We start from the raw sequence: 23,523 nt of genomic DNA, 5'->3' as shown, positions 1-23,523 counted from the left end.
TCTGGAAGAATGGCAGACCAAGGTGACTGAATTTATGGGACTGGCAGAGATGACCGGCAGAATTCGTGACCAGAGGAGAGAGACAGTGGAAGAGGACTGGGAAAAATTTAAAATTTATCTTAAAAATTGTTGTAAAATTTCGGAATGTTAAGATGTCAAGGGATTTGATATAAAGAATTACAGCTGTAAAAATTTAAGCTTAAGAAAATTTTAAAGAGAATTAAATATAAAAATTGGATGAAGGATTGCTAAAAAATCTTAAAACAAGGATGCAGTGAAGGGGAGGCATGGGGAAGTCGTGTTATGTTTGTTTGTTTTTTGTTTGTGTTGTAAAATTAATAAAAATCATTAAAAAAAAAAAAGAAAGTAATGCAAAACGGATTAATCCGTTCCAGACTTTTGAAAACAACCCCTAAAACAGCAACTTAACATGAATTTTACTATCTAACGGGACCACGAAGGGGATGGCAGAGGACGAGATGGTTGGACAGTGTTCTCGAAGCTACCAGCATGAGTTTGACTGTGGGAGGCAGTGGAAGACAGCAGTGCCTGGCGTGCTCTGGTCCAGGGGGTCACGAAGAGTCGGACACGACTAAACAACTAAACAACAACAACGAGACAACTGATCCATAAAATGAAAGCAATAAACAATGTACTGCAGTCACACAATCAATCCACCAGTAGCTGAACTGGGTTCCACACAGTCACAAAAACAAAAAACAACAGAGCCACAAAAACACAAAATAAATAGCAAAAACAGACAGACCTCAACGTAATACTCAAAACGATGAAAGTGAAATGCAACAATCAAGGTAAAGGGAAAGGGACCCCTGACCATTAGGTCCAGTCGTGACCGACTCTGGGGTTGCGGCACTTATCTCGCTTTATTGGCCGAGGGAGCCGGCGTACAGCTTCCGGGTCATGTGGCCAGTATGACTAAGCCGCTTCTAGCGAACCAGAGCAGCACACGGAAGCGCCATTTACCTTCCCGCCGGAGCGGTACCTATTTATCTATTTGCACTTTGACATGCTTTCGAACTGCTAGGTTAGCAGGAGCTGGGACCAAGCAATGGGAGCTCACCCTGTCGTGGGGATTCGAACCGCTGACCTTCCGAGTGGCAAGCCCTAGGGCTCTGTGGTTTAGACCACAGCGTCACCCACATCCCTAATAATCAATGTACTGTACTATAAAATAAATAAGACAGTATTGTAGATGATAATGTTTTTTTTTAAAAAAAATCTTACGTGCACTGATGATAGTCATTGTTTGGTTGGGGGGCTTTTATCCATTTCTGCAGTCACACAATCAATCAGTCAATCAGTAGCTGAACTGGGTTCCACACAGTCACAAAAACAAGTCACGAAAATGAAGTCACAAGCCACAGTCACAAAAACGAAGACACAGTGACACGTCAGTCCCATATAACGTAGAACAAGTCACAGTCAAAAAAATGAAAAAGCCGAACAAACTAAAACGCAAAAATAAAATAAAATGCAAAAACTAAAGCTCCAAATATCACCTCTGCATTGCATGGGTGCTCAGGACTCAGCAGCTGACAGCCTCAACAAGAAGCCTCTGATTCACAGCTGTCAACTTTTCCCTTTTCTTGCAAGGAATCCTATTTGGAATAAGGGAATTTCCCTTAAAAAAGAGAAACGTTGACAGCTATTATGCTCTGATTAGCAATGGGGGGACTCAATTTAAAAATGGAACACACTCAACAGAAAGCAGAACATGTTCAGCTTCCAAGGCAGATGTTTGGGACTACAATTCCCATAATCCATGACTACTGGTCCTGTTAGCTAGGGATGATGGGAATTGTAGTCCCAAACATCTGGAGGGCCGGAGCTTGCCTATGCCTGTTCCAAGGCAAAGTTCACAAACCAGAACACCTACTTCCGGGTTTGCATCGTTCTATTTCAAAGTTGTTCACAAACTAAGCTGTTCTAAAACCAAGGTACCACTGTATATCAGGTGGCTTAAAGAAACACGCTCCAAATTTATGGGTGACTTACCTCTCTTTGTCGTCCCAGACGCCATAGCCATGTTTCTTGTCATTTTCCCAGTGCCCGGAGTACTTGAACGGCTGCTCAGCATCTGAAGCATTCTCCAAGATGCCAAACCCCTGGCGTACGTTGTCCTTGAAATACCCTTTGTAGACCATCTCGTCGCCATACCTGGGAAAATGCACGCAACATCTATTTTGGATGATATTTTGCAACTTTGGAACTCCCTGTCAATTGATTCTAGAGTTGTAACTGCTTCTGGTGCCAGCTAAAAGCTTAAGCAAGCCTAACCAGACATTTAAATGGGACGTGCATTTTAATACGTAAATTTCAATTCATAGTGTGCATTTTTGAAACTGCTGGTTTTATTTTGAAAAATTGGGAGGGGGTCAACTCGTCGTTAGCGTTTGATTCCACTGGGAATTTGCATGTATAGTTTCTATAAGATGCTTAAGGATTGTGATGATTATGCAGAATAAAATCATGGAATTGTAAAATTGGAAACAGCCAATCCACTTGCAGGTGTGAGCATGGAGGAGGTGGAAACAACCTCTTTTGCAAGGCTTAAAAAAGGTAAAGATGCTGTCTAGGTTTGTCATTGCTTTCCTCCCAAGAAACAGGCGTCTTTTAATTTTGTGGCTGCTGTCACCATCTGCAGTGATCATGGAGCCCAAGAAAGTAAAATTTCTCACTGCCTCCATTTCTTCCCCTTCTATTTGCCAGGAGGTGATGGGACCAGTGGCCATGATCTTAGTTTTGGGGGTTTTTTTTTGAAGTTCAACAATTACTTTGATAAAATACATATCTTGTTATGTGCAATCGGCTTTAGATACCTGTTAGGTTCATAAATTACCATATAGCATATATCCAACACAAAAAACAGCAACAATTTGTTGTTGACAAAGGACAGCTGGATGTATAAAGGGCCCCATTACCTTCAATAGCTTAAAGGTAAAGGGACTCCTGACCAATAGGTCCAGTAGTGGCTGACTCTGGGGTTGTGGCGCTCATCTCGCTTGATTGGCCGAGGGAGCCGGCGTACAGCTTCCGGGTCATGTGGCCAACATGACTAAGCCGCAAACCAGAGCATCGCGCGGAAACGCCATTTACCTTCCCACCAGAGTGGTACCTATTTAACTACTTGCACTGGTGTGCTTTCGAACTGCTAGGTGGGCAGGAGCAGGGACTGAGCAACGGGAGCTCACCCTGTTGCGGGGATTCGAACCGCCAACCTTCTAATCAGCAAGTCCTAGGCTCTGTGGTTTAACCCACAGCGCCACCTGTGAACCCCATAATCTTTGCAAAGCTTACTCACTCGCAAATCCCATAACCGCTCATCTTGCCTTCTCGCCAGTGACACTTGTAGCAGTCATAGCGGTCCTCGGAGGCGCGAGGGATGAGGCAGATGCCAAACCTACAGCCAGGAACAAGATGATCATAGAACCACAGAACTGTGGGGCCGGAAGGGACCCCCAAGGCTCATCTAGTCTAACCCCCCTACAATGCAGGAATGACAGCTCAAGAACCAACCCTTGAGATATTTCCATCCAACCTCTATTTTAAAACCTCGAAGGAAGGAGAGTCCACCATCTTTCAAAGGAGACCGTTCCACCGCTGAACAGCTCTCACCCTCAGAAAAGTTCTTCCTGATGTTTAGTTGGAATCCGGGTGGATAAAAATCAATGATTTAAAAAAACAAAACAAAAAATGGATTTTAAAAATATAAATTGGATATTTTTGATTTAAATCGGATTTTTAAAACAAAATGCTTTTGGAGGAAAAATCTTTCTATAAAGATAGTTTTCTATTTAAGTTAAATTATATTCCAAAGGCTATTCTTCAGGAAATAAGGATTTATTTTAAGTTTTTCATGTGTGCTACAACTCAGTCTAAGTTTTGTTTTTGTTTTTAAATTCTTTAACCACATCGGTTAACAAACATGGATACATATGCTATAACATTATTGTTTTAGTTAAATAAAATGTTTAAATTTTTATTAAGGAAATGATTGTTTTTCTCCTTCCAATAAAGTGCAGCCGAAAAGTTGTCCAAATATAAACACTAATTTCATAATTATCTATGTATTTCTGATAGTATAACCAAATCAGTAATTTTTGACACACCTGTAAAAACTACTCCGAAAATTTATTACTCCGAAAACGAAACCTTCATCTGGGTGTAAATATTAAGAAGATGCCAGCAAGGTTGAACCTTTATGTAAAAAATAATGATTTAAATCAAGTCTTACTGACTAGTGATTTAAATCAATTTGATTTAAATCAAATCCACCCTGGTTGGAATCTCCTTTCATTTAACTTGACTTGAGGCCATTTTTTCGAGTCCTACCTTCCAGAGAAAACAAGCTTGCTCTATCCTCTATGTGACAGCCCTTTCGATATTTGAAGATGTCAGTCCTATCTCCTCGCAGTCTCTCCTTTCCAGGACAAGCAAACCAGACACCCTCAACTGTTCTGCTTAGTTTCCAGACCCTCAATAATCTTCATCTCCCTCCTCTGCACACCTTCTAGCTTGTCAACCGCCTTCTTAAATTTTGGCGCCCAGAACTGGACTCAGGACTCTGGGTGGGGTGCGACCAAGGCAGAATAGAGCAGTACCATTTGCACACCGTCGAAATGTGCAATTCAGGGTGGACCAAAGCTCTTTCCCCTGCACACCTGACAGGTGAGCCCGGGAGCATCCTTACCCATGTTCCATGCCTTCCTGGAAGTCCCCGACATAATTCTGACCATCTGGCCATGTCAGAGTCCCCCTGTAAAGAAGATAAACCCATTATGGCAAGAGGAAAGCCAAGGTTTGACTCAGTCCAGGGAAGCAATCTCTGTGTATTGGAGCAGGGTCAGCAACTATCGGCCTGCAGGCCCAATTCCGCCCATTTAGCTGGCTTGTCTCTCTCCTCCCTTTTTTTTACAAGTTAAAAGTGGAAGTGGGGATTGGAGGGAGGGAGAGAGAACACAAACGGGGGCTATGGACTTACTTGCCATGGGGTTTACTCAGCCGCCACTCTCCCTCGTAGGTCGCACCCTTGAGCCTTCCTTCCTCCCGGAAAGTGAAGCTGGAGAAGCGGCAGACCGGTGGGTCTCTCCCTCGGCCAGCCTCGCCCCACAGAGGGAAGTCTCGCTTGCCGCTCAACGCCTGGCGCACGGCTTGGTTCACCTTCCACTGCCACACGGCCTGCGGGAGGGAAAGAGGAGGAGAGCAGGGGGGACGAGGGGATTATAATATAATAATAATAATTTATTATTTGTACCCCGCCCATCTGGCTGGGTTTCCCCCGCCACTCTGGGCGGCTTCCAACAAAGATGAAAAATACACTAAAATGTCACATATTAAAAACTTCCCTGAACAGGGCTGCCTTCAGATGTCTTCTGAATGTCAGGTAGTTGTTTATCGCTTTGACATTTGATGGGAGGGCGTTCCACAGGGCGGGCGCCACTACCGAGAAGGATTAAGCAAGCAAGCAGTGATGGAGGAGGGGGCTTCAGCTGCAAAGTTTGCATCAACCCATCGCTGGGAGGCACAAAAGTGCCCGCTTCACCTTCTCATTTTTCCAGCCTTGCATTCAGCTCTCTGCAGCTCCATGCCTGTTTGCCTGTCAAAACTCACCCTGCAGTTTGCCAAATTGCCAATGCAGACCCCTTGATCTCATTTATACAGTGGTACCTCGGGTTAAGTACTTAATTCGTTCCGGAGGTCCGTTCTTAACCTGAAACTGTTCTTAACCTGAAACACCACTTTAGCTAATGGGGCCTCCCGCTGCTGCCACGTGATTTCTGTTCCCATCCTGAAGCAAAGTTTTTAACCCGAGCTACTATTTCTGGGTTAGTGGTGTCTGTAACCTGAAGCGTCTGTAACCCAAGGTACCACTGCACAATCATACCTCAGGCTAAAGTACCTTCAGTTTAATTCTTTTCAGGTTGCGACCTGGAAGTAACGGAACGGGTTACTTCCGGGTTCCGCCGCTCGCGCATGCGCAAGCGCTCAAAATGACGTCACGCGCAGAAGCGGCGAATCACGACCCACACACGTGCAGTGTGGTGTAGTGGTTAAGAGCGGTAGACTCGTAATCTGGGGAACCGGGTTCGCTTCCCCGCTCCTCCACATGCAGCTGCTGGGTGACCTTGGGCCAGTCACACTTCTCTGAAGTCTCTCAGCCCCACTCACCTCACAGAGTGTTTGTTGTGGGGGAGGAAGGGAAAGGAGAATGTTAGCTGCTTTGAGACTCCTTCGGGTAGTGATAAAGCAGGATATCAAATCCAAACTACTACTACTCCTACTCTTCTTCTTCTTCTTCTTCTTCTTCTTCTTCTTCTTCTTCCTCTTCCTCTTCCTCTTCCTCTTCTTCTTCCTCTTCTTCTTCTTCTTCTATTCAGGATGCGAACAGGGCTCCAGAACAGATCCCATTCGCATCCAGAGGTACCACTGTAAAGGTAAAGGACCTCTGCATGGTTAAGTCCAGTCAAAGGCAACTACGGGGTTGCGGTGCTCATCTTGCTTTCAGGCCCAGGGAGCCGGTGTTTTTCTGCAGACAGCTTTCCGGGTCACGTGGCCAGCAGGACTAAACTGCTTCTGGCGCAACGGGACACCGTGATGGAAACCAGAGCGTATGGAAACGCTGTTTACCTTTCTGCCGCAGCGGTACCTATTTATCTACTTGCGCTGGTGTGCTTTCAAACTGCTAGGTTGGCAGGAGCAGGGACCAAGCAACAGGAGCTCACCCCGTCGTGGGGATTCAAACCACCAACCTTCTGATCAGCAAGCCCAAGAGGTTCAGTGGTTTAGACCACAGTGCCACCCGCATCCCATGCATTTGTGTACACATTCCTTGGCAGGAGAACTGCATTGCCAAATTTGGAGAAGTGTGAATCTCAAAGGACGACTGTGCTTCAGTTCATGTAAAAAGGTAAAGGGACCTCTGACCATTAGGTCCAGTCGTGGCCGACTCTGGGGTTGCGGCGCTCATCTCGTTTTATTGGCCGAGGGAGCCGGCATACAGCTTCCGGGTCATGTGGCCAGCAGGACTAAGCCGCTTCTGGCAAACCAGAGCAGCACACGGAAATGCCGTTTACCTTCCCACCAGAGCGGTACCTATTTATCTACTTGCACTTTGACATGTTTTCGAACTGCTGGGTGGGCAGGAGCAGGGACCGAGCAACGGGAGCTCACCCCATCGCGGGGATTCGAACTGCCGACCTTCTGATCGGCAAGTCCTAGGCTCTGTGGTTTAGATCACAGCGACACCCATGTCCCTTCAGTTCATGTAATTAGGTCCTTTAGAGCCAAATTTCTCCCTTGCATCCTAGACAGATTTGTTATGTACTGAAGTTCTCACCCTGGGCCAGCAGGGGGATACTATAGATAGTTATGCAAATGAAGGATCGAAAGTGACGTTCAGTGATTGGCTAGTTACAGAAAATGGTTACTGTTGGATTGTAGTGGAGCTCTATATAAGCAGGCTGACTGAGCTCCTCAGTTCAGTTCTGTTCCAGCTTACAAATAAAGAGCTGCTTTGGAAGAATTGCTGCGTCGTCTGATATGTTCGCCCACAACTTAACAAGATCCAACTTTTTTATATATATAAATATTTATTGAGATTTTTAACTACAAATGCAAAAATAGTAAACAATATAACATGTTTCATAACATAATTTCATAACTTCTTTGGACTCCCTCACGTCTCCCGCTCCCACTTACATCATTCTAAATTTTTGCCAGCAATTTATCAACTTGTTTGCATTCTTATGTCCCGCTCATTTAAATATAATTTAATAATTCTCCAGAAAGTTTATATTTTCCTCAGTCTCACTTATCATCCTAATTCCAACTATTTTAATGGTGCTCAATTGTTTGTGATCTAGCATCCTTATTAACATTCAACCAAATTACAATATTTTTGTAGATAAATCTTGAATTTCTTCCAGTCTTCTTCAACCCTCTCCTCTCCCAGGTCTCGGATTCTGCCGGTCATCTCAGCCAGTTCCATATAGTCTATCAGTTGCATCTGCCATTCTTCCAGTGTGGGTAGATCTTGGGTTTTCCAATATTTAGCGATGAGTATCCTTGCTGCCGTTGTTGCATACAAGAAAAAAGTTCTGTCCTTCTTTATCACCCTCTGGCCGACAATACCCAGAAGAAAGGCCTCTGGTTTCTTAAGGAAGGTATACTTAAATACCTTTTTCAACTCATTATATATCATTTCCCAGAAAGCCTTCACTCTAGGGCACGTCCACCAGAGGTGAAAGAATGTTCCTTCATTTTCTTTACATTTCCAACATTTATTATCAGACAGATGGTATATTTTGGCAAGTTTAACTGGGGTCATGTACCATCTATATATCATTATCATTACATTTTCCTTCAAAGCATTACAAGCAGTGAAGTTCAACCCAGTGGTCCACAACCTTTCCCAGTCTTCAAACATGATATTATACCCAATGTCCTGTGCCCACTTTATCATAGCCGATTTAACCGTTTCGTCTTGTGTGTTCCATTTTAACAGCAAGTTATACATTCTTGAAAGTACCTTAGTCTTAGGTTCTAACAGTTCTGTTTCCAATTTCGATTTCTCCACCTGGAACCCTAACTTTTTGTCATTTTTAAAGACTTCTTTAATCTGAGCGTAGTGTAACCAGTCTCGCACTTTATCCTTTAATTTCTCCAAACTCTGCAATTTCCAATTGTCTCCATCTTTTTCTAGTATTTCCCAATATTTTGGCCATTTGGCCTCCATATTGGGTCTTTTTCGGGCCTTAGCTTCCAGAGGTGAAAGCCACCTTGGAGTTTTGTTTTCCAATAAGTCTTTATATTTTGTCCAGACATTAAACTCTGCTTTTCTGACAATATGGTTCTTAAAGGACTTATTGATCTTAACCTTGTCATACCATAAGTATGCATGCCAACCAAAAGCGTTATTAAAACCTTCCAGGTCCAATACGTCAGTGTCTTCGAGAAGTAGCCAATCTTTTAGCCAGCAGAAAGCTGCGGCCTCATAATACAACTTTAGGTCTGGCAGGGCAAAGCCCCCTCTTTCTTTCGCATCAGTTAATATCTTAAACTTAATTCTGGGCTTTTTGCCCTGCCAGACAAACTTAGAAATATCTCTCTGCCACTTCCGAAGCACTCCGTCTTGTCCACAATCTGCAGTGTTTGGAACAAAAACAGCATTTTTGGCAATACATTCATCTTGATAGCAGCAATTCGGCCTAACAAAGAAAGTTTCAGCTTTGTCCAACTGTCTAAGTCTCTCTTAATTTCTGACCAACATTTTTCATAGTTATCCTTAAATAGACTCAGATTTTTTGCTGTTATGTTAACCCCTAGGTACTTTACTTTTTTAACCACTTTTAATTCTGTCTCTCTCTGAAACCGTTCTGACTCTGTATCTGTCAAATTTTTTTCCAATACCTTGGTTTTCTGTTTGTTTAATTTAAAACCCGCTACCCGACCAAAGTCTTGAATCAATTGTAATACTCTTTTCGTACTAGATTCTGGCTCCTGCAGGGTCAAAACTAGGTCATCTGCAAAAGCTTTAAGTTTATATTGTTTCGCTCCGACCTGAATTCCTTCCACCAACCGGTCCTCTCTAATCATATTCAAGAGCACCTCCAGGACCGAAATAAAAAGCAAAGGGGAAATGGGGCAGCCTTGTCGTGTTCCTTTTTCAATTTTAAACTCTTCTGTAACCACATTGTTAACTATCAATTTAGCCTTTTGTTCTGAATATATTGCATCAATCCCATTCTCAAAACCCCGTCCCACTCCCATTTCTTTTAAATTTCCCTTCATAAATTTCCAGGAAATATTATCAAAGGCCTTCTCTGCATCTATAAAAATTGGGACTGCTTTTGTATTTATATCTGTTTGCAAAAGTTCCAAGATGTCAATAATGTTCCTTGCATTAGCAAACAAATGTCTACCTGGGAGAAAGCCTGCCTGGTCCTTGTGGATTACTTCATTTAAAACTTTTTTGAGTCTACTTGCCAAAATGTCTGCAAATATTTTGTAATCCACATTTAAAAGAGAGATGGGACGATAGTTCTTAAGTTGTGTCTTTTCAGCTTCCGATTTTGGTATCAATGTGATAAAGGCTTCCTTCCACGATTCCGGCGCCCTCTTCCCCTCCATAATTTCATTGCTAACCTCCATCAGTGGTTGTATCAAGTAGTCTTTTAATGTCTTATAATACTTGGAGGTCAACCCATCTGGCCCTGGAGATTTGCCCAGTTGCATGTTCTGAATGGCTTGTTCAATCTCTTGTCGTGTTATTTTGCTGTTCAGGATTGATCTATTTTCTTGTGACAATTTTGATAGTCCATTTTTTCCCAAAAATTGTTTAATCTCAACCTCATCTTGCGGCCCTTGAGTGTATAATTTTTTGAAATATCTCTGGAAGCACTTTCTAATGTCCACAGGGTTCTGAATATTTCTTCCTTCAATCTCTAGATTTGTAACTGTATTTAGTTTTTGTCTCCTCTTCAACTGCCAACAAGATCCAACTTTTAACCACCAACATCTACCCCTGGGCAGTGAGTCCCACACAGCTACATACCCGTGACTCTGGTTCTTTGGCCAAGAGGAAGAACATGCCTTCTGGGGTGTTGATACGGAGGGTGTGCCTTGAGAAACAGCAAGCAAAACAGAGAGCGGAAGGAAAAATATTTCTAAAGATTTGTATTTAAGTTACATTATAGTGCAAAGGCTATTCATCAGGAAATAAGGATTTGTTTAAAGTTTTTCATGTGTGCTAAAACTCAGTCTAACCTTTTTTTTTTAATTGTTTAACCACATCAGTTAACAAACATGGATACAGATGTTATAATGTTATTGATTTAGTTAAATAAATTGTTTAAATTGTTATTAAGGAAATTATTATTTTTCTCCTTCCAATAAAGTACAGCAGAAAAGTTGCCAATATATAAACAATAATTTCACATTTACCTGTCTATGTATTTCTAGTAGTACAGTGGTGCCCCGCAAGACAAACGCCTTGCAAGACGGAAAACCCGCTAGACGAAAGGGTTTTCCGTTTTGGAGGTGATTCGCAAAATGAATTTCCTATGGGCTTGCTTCGCAAGACGAAATGTCTTGCGAGTTCCTGCGGGTTTTTTTCCCCTTCCCCCCTCTTTTCCTAAGCCGCTAAGCCGCTTATCAGCTGATCCGCTAAAAGCCGCTAAACCGCTAATAGCGCTAATCCACTAAGCTGTCAATGGGCTTGCTTCGCAAGATGAAAAAACCGCTATACAAAGAGCCTCACGGAACGGATTAATTTCGTCTTGCAAGGCACCACTGTATAATCAAAACAGTAATTTTTGATACAACTGTAAAAACTACTCTGAAAATCTATTATTCCAAAAATGAAACCGTCATCTGGTTGCAGATATTAAGATTATACCAGCAAAAATGAGTCTTTCTGTGAAAAAATGATTTAAACCAAGTCTTACTGACTAGTGATTGAAATCATGATTTAAGTCGTGATTTAAATCGATGGGATTTAAATCAAATATACCCTGTTTGGAAATACAATCATACCTTGGGTTGCAGACACTTCAGGTTACTCGTTTTCCTCATTTCGCACAGCACTGAACCCGGAAGTACCGGAACGCGTTACTTCCAGGTTTCGGCGCTCGCGCATGCAAAGCACTAAATTGCGCTTTGCGCATGCACAGAAGCAACGAATCGTGACCCGCGCGTGCACAGATGTGGCGCTGAGGGTTGCGAGCGTGCCTCCCGTACAGATCACAACCCGAGCATCCACTGTAAATCCACTTCCGAGCTAGGGAGGAGGTGGGGTTGCGGGCTTCACGCCCCTCCCCACACTCGCGGGGGGAGGCTCCAGCCCCACGCGATAGCAGGGAATCCTCAGCTGCGTCATACCCCGCGCCAGCCAATCGGCTGGCGCGGGGGGCGTGGCCTCGCCTACTTAGGTCTGGCGCGGCCGAGGACCTCTCTCTTTCCCACGCCGCAGCTGACCTGGTTTCCCCTTCCCTCCCACCCATTAGACTAGGTTCTTTGACGTTGCTATGAACCTCGGTTGGTCGCCATCAAGGGGCCTGGTAGGAATTTTTCCATCTGGCAGATTGGCTCCAGCCATTTGGAATTCGCCTACCTCATAGCAAACCGTCACAACTCCACGGTATTGGCAGTAGGCATTGGTGGGGGTACAGTCTATTGTTATGCAGATGAAGGGGGAGAAGGAGTGCCATCACCTTCTCCCAAATAAAGGGTAGTCCGGTAAAGGATTCCAGGGGGCGTGGCCTAAGGAGGTGTGGCCTAAGGAGGTGTGGGCCCACGGCACGCCCCCACACGGTGACCCCAGGGGAGGTCCTAGTTGACGTGCCTCAGCAGGACTCCTCCCACTGGTGGTTAACCCTCCCCGGCCAGGCCGGTTAGTTGTAGGACCAATGTCTAAGCCAACACTGCTCAATTCCTGTAATCAATAAAGATGTGGCCTAATTTGACCCATTAACTCGAATTCTTGTGTCCCGTGTCTTTATTTCTATGGGGGGAGGCGGGAACTCGCCACACAAACAATTTGCCAGCAGCAGAACACAAGGAGGGCCTTCTGGATCAGGCCAAGGGCCCACCTAGTACAGAATCCTGATCTCACATCGGCCAACCAGATGCCTTTGGGAAGACTGCAGGCTGGACATGAGTGCGAGAGTGCTCTGTTCCCCTGCGATTCCCGGCAACAGGAATTCAGAAGCATTTCTGCCTCTGAGAGCGAAGGCAGAGCCATTGTGGCTCGGGGTGTTATGTACTGAAGTTCTCACCCTGGGCCAGCAGGGGGATACTGTAGATAGTTATGCAAATAAGGGATCGAAAGTGACGTTCAGTGATTGGATAGTTTTAGAAAGTTGTTACAGTAACGTTGTACTGGAGCTCTACATAAGCAGGCTGACTGAACCCTTCAGTTCAGTTCTGTCCTGGCCTGTGAATGAACAAGAGCTGTTTGAAGAATCGCTGTGTCGTCTGATATGTTCACCCACAACTTAACACGGAGGAAGTCTACTTACTTTCCTGTTTCCTTGAAAGTCGCGTCCACCCAGGTGAGCTTCAGGTCAAAACTCTGGAAGGTGTTCCCCTAGAAAACGTTGAAATGCAGAATTAGATAAATTAACAGGAAGGATTCGAAACCTGCAGGACCAGAGATTTTTAGAGGACTGGAGTAAATATCTGAAATATTTGAAAAGTAATTGTAAAAAACAGATCACGCTAGTAGGACTGCAAGAGGTTCTGTAAGGGAGGACTATGCGAAATATTGCAAGGAAGACTATGAAGAGAATTAGTTACTGATAATTAAAAGTAACAGAGAAATTAAGAAATGCAGAATAAGTGATTAAGAATGGAAAATCTTCAGAGGTTGTTGATGGAAGTCCAAAATATTGTATCAGGTAAGAAAGTATGTTAAATGACTGTTGGAAATGACATGTTAAAAATCAATAAAAATGTATATAAAAAAAAGAAAGAAAGTGTTGAAATAATTTTCATTGTGGGGGTGGGGGAGACTGAGGACTTGCTCATAAATTTATTTACAGCTGCACAAATTATGATAGCTAGGAAGCGGAAGGGGCAAGCAGAATATAAGATGGAAGAATGGCATAAAGGGGTGTGGGATATAGCTACTAATGCTAAATCAACATGTATCATTAAGAAATAATTTTGAAGCAATATGGAGGGTGTTTGTAGAATTGGTACTGTTAAAACGGAAAGGGGTCAAACCATCGCAAGAGGTGTTGAAATTTTGGGAGGTTGGATAGTTACAATGGAACGGTCTCAGTGGTGGGGCACACATTTTCATTCTTATTTATGTATGATTATTCCTTTGTCAAAAATATAAATAAAGAAATAAATAATAAGGGGGGGGGGACCACAAGAGCAAAATGTTGCACAGCGTTGGTTTTGGAAAGGCGAAGGGCCAAAGAGATTTAAAGCATCAGTTCTTCAACACGCCCTCAGAAACATCAAGGGCGCTTTATAAATTTAATAAATGATAATAACGAGAGGCAAAGCTGGTGTTGTGTGTTGAACCATGGGCGATTTGTTCCAGGAGCTCTGCTGGATACTCAAGATAACCCACAACTGGTGGAACAGTCTCCCTTGAGGGGTTCCTTGGAGGTTTTTAAGCAGAAGATGGATGACTGTCTATCAGGGATGCTTTTAAGCTGAGATTCCTGCATTACAGGGAGTTGGAGCAAATGATCTTCCAATTCTATGAGAAATTGGAATTCCACCTAGCTGCCCTGAAAACAGCACACCAGAACGCAGGGAATGCAAAATAAGAATCCCATTGACCAGGCGAAGGATGCAGAATTGTTGGCCCTGTAGAAGTTGCTGAACTATAAAACGCAGGAAGTATCAACAGTGGAAGAATCATGGAATTCTTGGAGCTAGCCAACCTGACTGGAAGAGTCCGTGACCAGAAGGAGGAGGAGTATCAGGAAGAATGGACGAAATTCAACAACTATTTAGTTAAATATGTTAAGTTAAAGTAATTGGGGGGGGGGGACTTGCAAATACAGGATAGGCTTAGGATTTAAATATATAATACATGATGATTCAATATGTTGAATACTGAACTGGTTAGAAAGAAAGATGTTAAGTGATTAAGTAAATTTTATAAGAATACTGAATTGGAAAACCGTTAAAATGATATCCATTGAAACCCAAACATGGGGATACGAGGAAGTCACTTAACAATGTTCATTAGATTAAGGCTCAAAAAGGCTATGATTTATGTTTCTTTATTTGTTTATGTGTTTGTTTATCTGTTTGTGTGCTTAAATATTTGTGAAAAAAACCATATTTTTTTTCAAAAAAAAGAAAAGAAGTTGCTGAACTATAACTCCCATCAGCACCAACGGACATGGTCAATGGCCAGGGATAATGGGAGCTGTAGTTCAGGAATATCTGGAGGCCCAAAGATTCCCCATGCCTGGGTTAGGACCATCGTTCCCTCCATTTCCAACGTTCAAGTTGTGGGTGCGAATCCTTACAGAGAGGAAACAGCACCACATGAGCACAGGAAGAATCTCACTCAGGTTTGTAGGAGGGCAAAAAAGCATTAGCAAAAGCAACGTTAAGGAGAAGGAGGGCACCAAAACACTGGCAACAACCAGTGGCTTCAGAAATCTGACTGGGAGGGAATGGAAAAACAGAGGGAGGAGAAGGGAATGGGAATCCTGAATGGGGAACGCTCCAGACGGCAGCAATGTTTGGCACAGGTCAAAGTGCACCTGGACTCCTTACTTGAATCAGCACAAGGATGTCGTTGAAGAGCAGAACCCGGTCAGATCTTCCTGTGCTGGGATAGAGGGCAAGATTCCGGCTGTCTTCCAGCAGCCTCCTCTCAGGAACGCAAAGAACATCCTGGAATGACAGAGTTATTTCATCATTGCACGGTATACTTAAAGGAGCGTCTCCACCCCCATCGTCCAGCCCAGACACAGAGGTCCAGCTCCAAGGGCCTTCTGGCGGTTCCCTCATTGTGAGAAATTTCAGGGAACCAGGCAGAGGGCCTTCTTGGTAGTGGCGCCTGCGTTGTGGAACGCCCTCCCTGTTAGAATTCCTGCTCCGTGATTGCAGTCATGGGATTGTTGTCTATCACATGACGGTGTATGTTTTGACTCCACAGAGTGGGAAGTGACAGAGACAGGATGTTTGTGTTACTGTGTTCCTTGAAGTGGGACTATTGTCTTTTGTTCTTTTTCTCTTTGCTGTCTGATGCTAGAGAGAGAGGGAGCCATGTTGCAGTGCTCCGTGTGTGTTTGTATGTAAATAAAGTAGATTAGCCAAAATGCTGAGTTGCTGAGGTCTGTTGCGAAAGCTGTGAACACTCTGCGGATGCCTAAGTGTGCCGATGTCTGTTGGCGTCGGTCGCTGTGATGTTCCGGCTGAAGAAAGCTTTTGAAGTTCCCGAACGAACGACCAGGAGGGAGAGAACATGCCAGTCGGGTATGTGTTTCTGCCAGGGTCCTACTCGAGTGTAGGCTGATCTCCTGACACTCTCGTCAGATGTCAAAAATGCAGGACTAGTGGTGACATGTAAAATAGTAAAGGAATTCTGGGAAATGATATATAATGAATTGAAAAAAAAGTTTTTGAGCCGTTGAAACTTTGAAATGTTTTGTGTAGGGGAGCCCTTGGACCTCTCCCAACCGTTTCCCCCTCTGTGACGCACCGTGAACTTGTGGCCCAGGGACTTCCAGAGGTTCCGGGTGAGGTTGGCTTCATCCAAAGCTTGGCAAATGAACAAGTGAAGCTTTGCAAACCCTTCAGCAGCTTCGCTCACTTCTTTAACCAGGTTCTGTGAGGTGGGGATAAAACAACAACATAGCTCTTCAGAAATCTTTCCTTTAAAAAAAAAAAAAATCACCAAAAAGGCAGATCTACGCCCCCATAAAAGTGCATGCTATTATTATATTATATTTTTTATTATTGTTGTTGTTTTGTTTGCATAGTAGCATATAACTTCTATCACACTCCTTGGGAATCTAGCTCAGGAAAGATGCTGAGAATTGTTAGGAGACATTCTACCACCAGTCCTCCACTTTTGGCACCATGCATAAAATTGCAACCTATCCATTCCACACTTACAAGAAATCAATTTTTTTACCCTGTGGAACTCCCTGCCCATTGACATTAGGCAGGCATCTTTGCTATACTATTTCCCAGCACCTGCTGAAACCTTTTCTATTTTGGCAAGCTTACCCCGGAGGCATAAGCTAAATACAATTTAGTTTTTTACTGCTATTTCTAACTCCTTGTATTATTCATATTATGATTTTTCTTAGGCCACATCGTTTTTAACTTCTGGTTTCTGTCCAAAAAAAATGTACGTTGTGTAAACCATTTGGCAGTTTATTTACAAATACAGTGGTACCTCGGGTTACGTTACCAAACTAAACTAAACTAAACTAAACTAAACTAAACTAAACTAAACTAAACTAAACTAAACTAAACTAAAATAAAATAAAATAAAATAAAATAAAATCATCTGCACAGACAAGTCTAACAGCTTATTTTGTAATTATTTTTATATATCCTTTATTTATTTATTATTGAATTTCCTCCAAGGAGCTCAAGGTGATGTGACGTGGCTCTCCCCCTCCTCAATTAAGCCCCCAAACTGCAACGCTGACCCTGCGAGATGGGTAAGGCTGAGCGGTGGTGACCGAGCCAAGCTCACCCAGTGAGCTTCAGGGCCAAGTTGGACATGCGAACCCAGGTCCCCTGAATCCTAGGTCCCAGCGCTCTAACCACTATGCCACACTGCCTAGTGGAAGGCGTGCAGGATCCGCTACCTGGCCAGGAGCTTCCTTGAGCTGGGAGAAGACCAGGCTGTACTTCTGGAGGTGCTCCCAGAAGGGCTTGTGCAGCACAGTGTGGAGAGCGACAGCGATGGACGTCCCCGGGGAGAAGTCGGCGAGGAACTGCTGCAGCGACGGCTTGTGGCTCTTCCAGAAATCGCTGCAACGATTCAGAATTGGCAAGACAGAAACAAGCTGTGAGCGGTGTGGGATGTGAAACACAAGAACAGTCAAGTACAACATTCCTAGAGTGAACATGTTTACGCTTGGGGAGGAAGGTTTGTCCAGCCAGCAGGTAAACTTCCTGTTTCCTTCTGGGCTGGGACAGACTTCCTCTGCATGTGACTAGAGGTGGGCGTGGCCTCACCTGTGCAGGTAACGACAAAAGCACAGGGCAGGGCAGCCATCTCTCTCTCTCTTTGACTACATACATCGAAGAAGCAACATCTGCTTAGCCAAAGATGCTCTCTTGGCCTCCAGCCAAGAGAGGACACTGGGGACCTTCTCCTTATGAGATAGTTTCCAGGTGTATGTTACTTTTCTAAGCTAAGTCTGCCTTCTGGGATCCAACTGTGAACAGAATGATGTGTGAGTAAACCTTTTTATACTTTTATAGAAGACTGTGTCGTGTCTTATCTTTTATGAGGGAATAAGACGCCTGCTTCTTGGGAGAAAAGCAATGACAAACCTAGACAGCATCTTAAAAAGCAGAGACATCACCTTGCCAACAAAGGTCCGTATAGTAAAAGCTCCGGTTTTCCCATATATTACTTATACCCCGCCCATCTGGCTGTGCTTCCCCAGAAACTCTGGGTGGCTTCCAACAAAATATTAAAATACAGTAATGCATTAAGCATTAAAAGCTTCCCTAATTAGAATTAGAATTGACTAATTCTCTTTTAAAGTCATTTAAAGTGGAAAGAGAAAGGTCTTTCTCCCTCTTTCATTACCCTAGAACTTGTGGACATCCGATCAGGCTGAATGTAGGAATATTCAGGACAGATAAAAAGAAATTACTTCTTCGTGCAGTGCAGAGTTAAACTATGGAACTCCCTGCCACAGTGATGGGCTCCAACTCTTGCGCTCAAATCCTATTGGTGGGTTTCCCATAATGGGCATCTGGTTTACCATTGTGAAAACAGGATGCTGGACCAGATGGGCCATTGGCCTGATCCTGCAGGCTCTTCAAGCACACTACAAGCCGCACTCACCTTTTATTCCTGGCAGCATGGTCAAAGACTTGGGTCACGACACAACTGGCGAAAGTGGAGAAGTACCTGTTTAAAATAAATCGGGACAAGCATTAGACTGCGTGTCTGAGCTCCCCAGAACTGAAGGAACTTTGCAGATGTTTTGCAACGCTCTTTTACCAAATTTTGATGGGAAGGTCAGGGCAAGCGAACAGGTATCTAAAGCCATTTGCACATAACAAAACATGTATTTTATCAAAGTAATTGTTGAACTGAAATGCAACGAAGAAGTATATTAATAGTGAAATACAATGAAGAAGAAGTATATTAATACAGTGGTACCTCGGGTTACATACGCTTCAGGTTACAGACTCCACTAACCCAGAAATAGTACCTCGGGTTAAGAACTTTGCTTCAGGATGAGAACAGAAATCGTGCGGCAGCAGCAGCGAGAGGCCCCATTAGCTAAAGTGGTGCTTCAGGTTAAGAACAGTTTCAGGTTAAGAACGGACCTCCGGAACAAATTAAGTTCTTAACTTTAGGTACCACTGTAGTGAAATAATTATTAAGCTCTTATTTAAAATGATTTTTATTCATTGCAAACTTAATAATGCAAAGACATTGGCATTTGGCAATAACAAAAGTTATTTTGATAAAATATGTATTTTGTTATGTGCAAATGGCTTTAGATACCTGCTAGGTCCATAAATTACCATATAGCATATATTCTACACAAAAACCAGCGAGTTTGTTGTTGACAAAGGACAGCTGGACATATAAAGTGCCCTATTACCTTCAGTAGCTAAAGGCCTCATCAAACCTAAATCCGCCCTGGTCTCACAGGTCCTAGTCCGACACTCTTTACCCAGAACTTTCCAAACTCTGTGTCACGACACGTTAGTGTGTCGGCTGCGTGTGCAGTCGTGCAAACGCCCCTTGTGCACCTCCCGGGGCTGGAAAGAGAGCGGGCAGCCAGCCGGTTTGCTAGCCAAACTGAATTCCTGCGTTGCAAATTGATATACGTCTACAAAGTGTGTCGCCAACAGGAAAGGTTTGGAAAGCTCTGCTCTGACCACTATGCCACGCTGCCTCCACGGGTTTGCGGTTGTACTCACCGGATGTAAGCGTCAAGGAACAAGTCGGCTTTCTGGGCAAGGTACAAGTCCTGGATGCTGACGGATTCTGACACGCTGAAGGTTTGCTTCAGAGTTCTGTAGCTCTCCTCCGTCAGGTCCCAGATGACTTGGAAGCGGCCGTTCAGCTCGTCCAAGAGCTTCGCGTTCTCAAAAGACCCTTCAGCGCAAGCAGGGAAGGTAGGGCAAGGAGCAAACGTTAAATCAGGGGTCAGCAAACTTTTCCAGCAGGGGGCCGGTCCACTGTCCTTCAGACCTTGTGGGGGGCCGGACTATATTTTGAAGGGGGGGGGGAAATGAACGAATTCCTATGCACCACAGCTGCAATACCCTGCTGTCCATACGGCATACATGGCAGTGCACACGCAATATATTATTTTATTAAAACAATATATTATTTTATTAAGTTTTAACAATAACGAGGTTATAAAACAACAAATAAAAAAGACACAAGAAAAATACATAAACACAAAAATACAAAAATACAAACATTTAACACAGGAAAAAGAGGGGAAAAAACAAAAAACAAAAATCCCTCTTTTTAATTTCTCCTCTATAGTTAACTTATTTTCCTGACTTCCTCACGCCTCCCTTTTTTGTATTCCATTTAAAAATTGGTTCAGCAAATTCATATCCTGTTAGTTTATCCTTAATTATTTTTCTTCACATATTATAGCTTCAAGTTTTCATCTAATATCACTCCAATCTTACATTTTACCTTATTACTAGAACCCCTTCATTTCATTTCAATGTCATCAACATTCAAACATTTTACAATATTTCTGTAAGTAGATTTTAAATTTCTTCCAATCTTCTTCCACCAACTCTTCTCCCTGGTCTCGGATTCTGCCAGTCATTTCCGCCATTTCCATGAAATTTCAAGGCCAGGATGCCCATGCCACGTTCGCCCTCTGTGCTCACCTGACTGCAGGAGGGGCTGGAGGACGATGCTGTTGATCCGAGCAAGGCAGGCAGAGAAGGAATCCTCTGTCCTAAGCAGTGAGGCAGCGACGTCTGTGATGCTCATGTCCTGGCCAGGGATCAGGAAATAGGAGAGAACACAAAAGACTCCAAATTAGACCAGAGCTGCAAAATGAAAAGAAAAACCAGCCACCCAGCTTGCTGTTTATGAAGCCCCAATCCCAACCCAAGTAGTCTGAACCACGTTGAACAAATCAAATTTGCAAATCTTCATTGGCATATACAGTGGTACCTCGGGTTAAGTACTTAATTCGTTCTGGAGGTCCATTCTTAACCTGAAACTGTTCTTAACCTGAAGCACCACTTTAGCTAATGGGGTCTCCAGCTGCCGCCGGAGCACAATTTCTGTTCTCGTCCTGAAGCAAAGTTCTTAACCCGAGGTACTATTTCTGGGTTAGCGGAGTCTGTAAAATGAAGCGTATGTAACCCGAGGTACCACGGTATACCAGATTCCAGCAGGGTTCGGAGCAATAAAAGAACTCAGCATAATCTGCATTGGACACTTAAGTTAACGTTGTGTAACATTCACAAATCCTCATTGCGCGTTGCAGAAACCTCCATTTTTCAGAGACACGGTTGATGGACTCTTTCGAGGAGCTGGAGATGGCGTTTATAAGTGGTCCACGTTTCACAAGCATACAGTAAAGTTGGTAGTACAATAGCTTTGTAAACAAGCATTTTGGTTTCCCTGCGAATGTCCCGGTCCTCAAACACTCTGCACTTCAATCGGGAGAAAGATGCAGTCGCAGAGCTCAGGCCAGGCATAGGCAAACTTGGCCCTCCAGATGTTTTGGGACTACAACTCCCATGATCCCTAGCTAACAGGACCAGTGGTCACGGATGATGGGAACTGTAGTCCCAAAACATGTGGCGGGCCAAGTTTGCCTATGCCTGGCTCAGGTGATGATGGATTTCAGCATCAATGTCGGCCCTCGTGGAAAGCTAACTGCCCAACGAGTTGAGGAAGGGGGACCTTCACATTTTCCATCTGGCACAGAGCCACTTCCATTGTTACCTTAATAGCCCATTGCCCCACCAGGAAGCTAACCTGGCTATTCCAGGGATTTCTATCCCTGCTTAGATTTTAACACTTGCTGGATACAGGGATTAGAAGGAGCCCAAGCATACAACCTAAACCCCCTTTTTAAAAAAGAACAACAATAAGGACTGACAACACTTTTTCAGAAATGAATATTTTTCTATTTCAGTGTTATAAGCCTAGCTCCCCCAATTTGGTGCCCTCTGGGTAATGTTGACCCTTTGACCGTGCTTACTGACAGCTGATGGCAGTCATAGCTTGACAAAATCTGTAGGGGGGAAGCCTATTGCAAAACCCAGCTAAAGAAATACCGCTGATTCAGTGCCATTTTTAGAAAGCTTTTTCTCCAGAAGTGGTATGATTAATGTGGGAAACAGGAAGCCGCAGCTATGATGGTCAGCTGATAAATTAACTTTCATTCTCCCCCACGGTTTGCCACCCAAAGGATATCGGGAAGGCCTTTGGGGTGAGCGAAGGCAAATCTAACAGGATGGGAGGAGAGATATTTTTGCATATTTAGGGTACCAGTAAAGGAAATGAATTACAATGCCATGATTTCCCCCCTCCCTGCTTGCTTCTACTTAGTGGGTTCCCAAATTAGTCCTCAGTAGCTGCAGTTTCTGTGTGCAGAAACCTTTGACTGTGTTGACCACAGCAAACTATGGCAAGTTCTTAAAGAAATGGGAGTGCCTGATCACCCCATCTGTCTCCTGAGAAATCTCTATGTGGACAAGAAGCTACAGTTAGAACTAGATATGGAACAACCGATTGGTTCAAAATTGGGAAAGGAGTACGGCAAGGCTGTATATTGTCTCCCTGCTTATTTAACTTATATGCAGAATTCATCATGCGAAAGACTGGGCTGGATGAATCCCAAGCTGGAATTAAGATCGCCGGAAGAAGTATCAGCAACCTCAGATATGCAGATGACACAACCTTGATGGCAGAAAGTGAGGCGGAATTAAAGAAACTTTTAATGAGGGTGAAAGAGGAGAGCGCAAAATATGGTCTGAAGCTTAACATCAAAAAAACGAAGATCATGGCCACTGGTCCCATCACCTCCTGGCAAATAGAAAGGGCAGAAATGGAGGCAGTGAGAGATTTTACTTTCTTAGGCTCCATGATCACTGCAGATGGTGAAAGCAGTCACGAAATTAAAAGATGCCTGCTCCTTGGAAGAAAGGCGATGACAAACCTAGACAGCATCTTAAAAAGCAGAGACATCACCTTGCCAACAAAGGTCCGAATAGTTAAAGCTCTGGTTTTCCCAGTAGTGATGTATGGAAATGAGAGCTGGACCATAAAGAAGGCTGATCGCCGAAGAATGGATGTTTTTGAATTATGGTGCTGGAGGAGACTCTTGAGAGTCCCATGGACTGCAAGAAGATCAAACTTATCCATTCTGAAGCCCTGAATGCTCACTGGAAGGACAGTTCCTGAAGCTGAGGCTCCAATACTTTGGCCACCTCATGAGAAGAGAAGACTCCCTGGAAAAGACCCTGATGTTGGGAAAGATGGAGGGCACAAGGAGAAGGGGACGGCAGAGGACGAGATGGTTGGACAGTGTTCTCGAAGCTACAAACATGAGTCTGACCAAACTGCGGGAGGCAGTGGAAGACAGGAGTGCCTGGCGTGCTCTGGTTCAGGGGGTCACGAAGAAGCGGACACGACTAAACGACTAAACAATAACAGCTGCAGTTTCACCTGCCCTGCACCGAAAGGGTGTCGGAGAATTGCATCAGAAACAGGAGTGGAAATCACTTATGTTCCCTAACTCCTCCTATTTCTGGAATGCAAGTCAGTCCAACAGATCTGCTGATATCTCCTGCTTTTTTTTCTTCCCTTCTTTT

General features: G+C 43.8%; 1 protein-coding gene and 1 long non-coding RNA gene across 7 annotated transcripts in view; one reads left to right on the top strand and one right to left on the bottom strand.

Annotated features, from left to right (window-relative positions):
* The window catches only part of LOC309326103, a 267,454-nt gene that overhangs the window by 24,735 nt on the left and 219,196 nt on the right, over nt 1-23,523 (top strand). The gene's annotated exons all lie outside the window — the stretch shown is intronic.
* ALS2CL (ALS2 C-terminal like) overlaps nt 1-23,523 on the bottom strand; it is a 90,061-nt gene that overhangs the window by 23,153 nt on the left and 43,385 nt on the right. For 4 of the 6 annotated variants that reach the window (XM_081834231.1, XM_081834234.1, XM_081834233.1 and 1 more), the window contains exons 2-13: nt 20,575-20,683; nt 19,636-19,813; nt 18,542-18,607; nt 17,325-17,490; nt 16,202-16,327; nt 15,271-15,390; nt 13,038-13,105; nt 10,574-10,661; nt 5,003-5,199; nt 4,712-4,777; nt 3,323-3,421; nt 2,017-2,178 (exon numbers count right to left, since the gene is read on the bottom strand). In XM_081834231.1, coding sequence (XP_081690357.1) covers nt 2,017-2,178; nt 3,323-3,421; nt 4,712-4,777; nt 5,003-5,199; nt 10,574-10,661; nt 13,038-13,105; nt 15,271-15,390; nt 16,202-16,327; nt 17,325-17,490; nt 18,542-18,607; nt 19,636-19,813; nt 20,575-20,683 — 1,445 coding nt within the window. The remainder of the gene's footprint in view (nt 1-2,016; nt 2,179-3,322; nt 3,422-4,711; nt 4,778-5,002; nt 5,200-10,573; nt 10,662-13,037; nt 13,106-15,270; nt 15,391-16,201; nt 16,328-17,324; nt 17,491-18,541; nt 18,608-19,635; nt 19,814-20,574; nt 20,684-23,523) is intronic. The other 2 variants (XM_081834232.1, XM_081834230.1) reach the window with 1 other exon arrangement.

Source organism: Podarcis erhardii (assembly GCF_964252035.2).
Source record: "Podarcis erhardii genome assembly, chromosome: 12".
Lineage (NCBI taxonomy): Eukaryota > Metazoa > Chordata > Lepidosauria > Squamata > Lacertidae > Podarcis > Podarcis erhardii.
The sequence above is the reverse complement of the archived record's forward strand: the minus strand, read 5'-3'. Positions and strand labels throughout refer to the sequence as shown.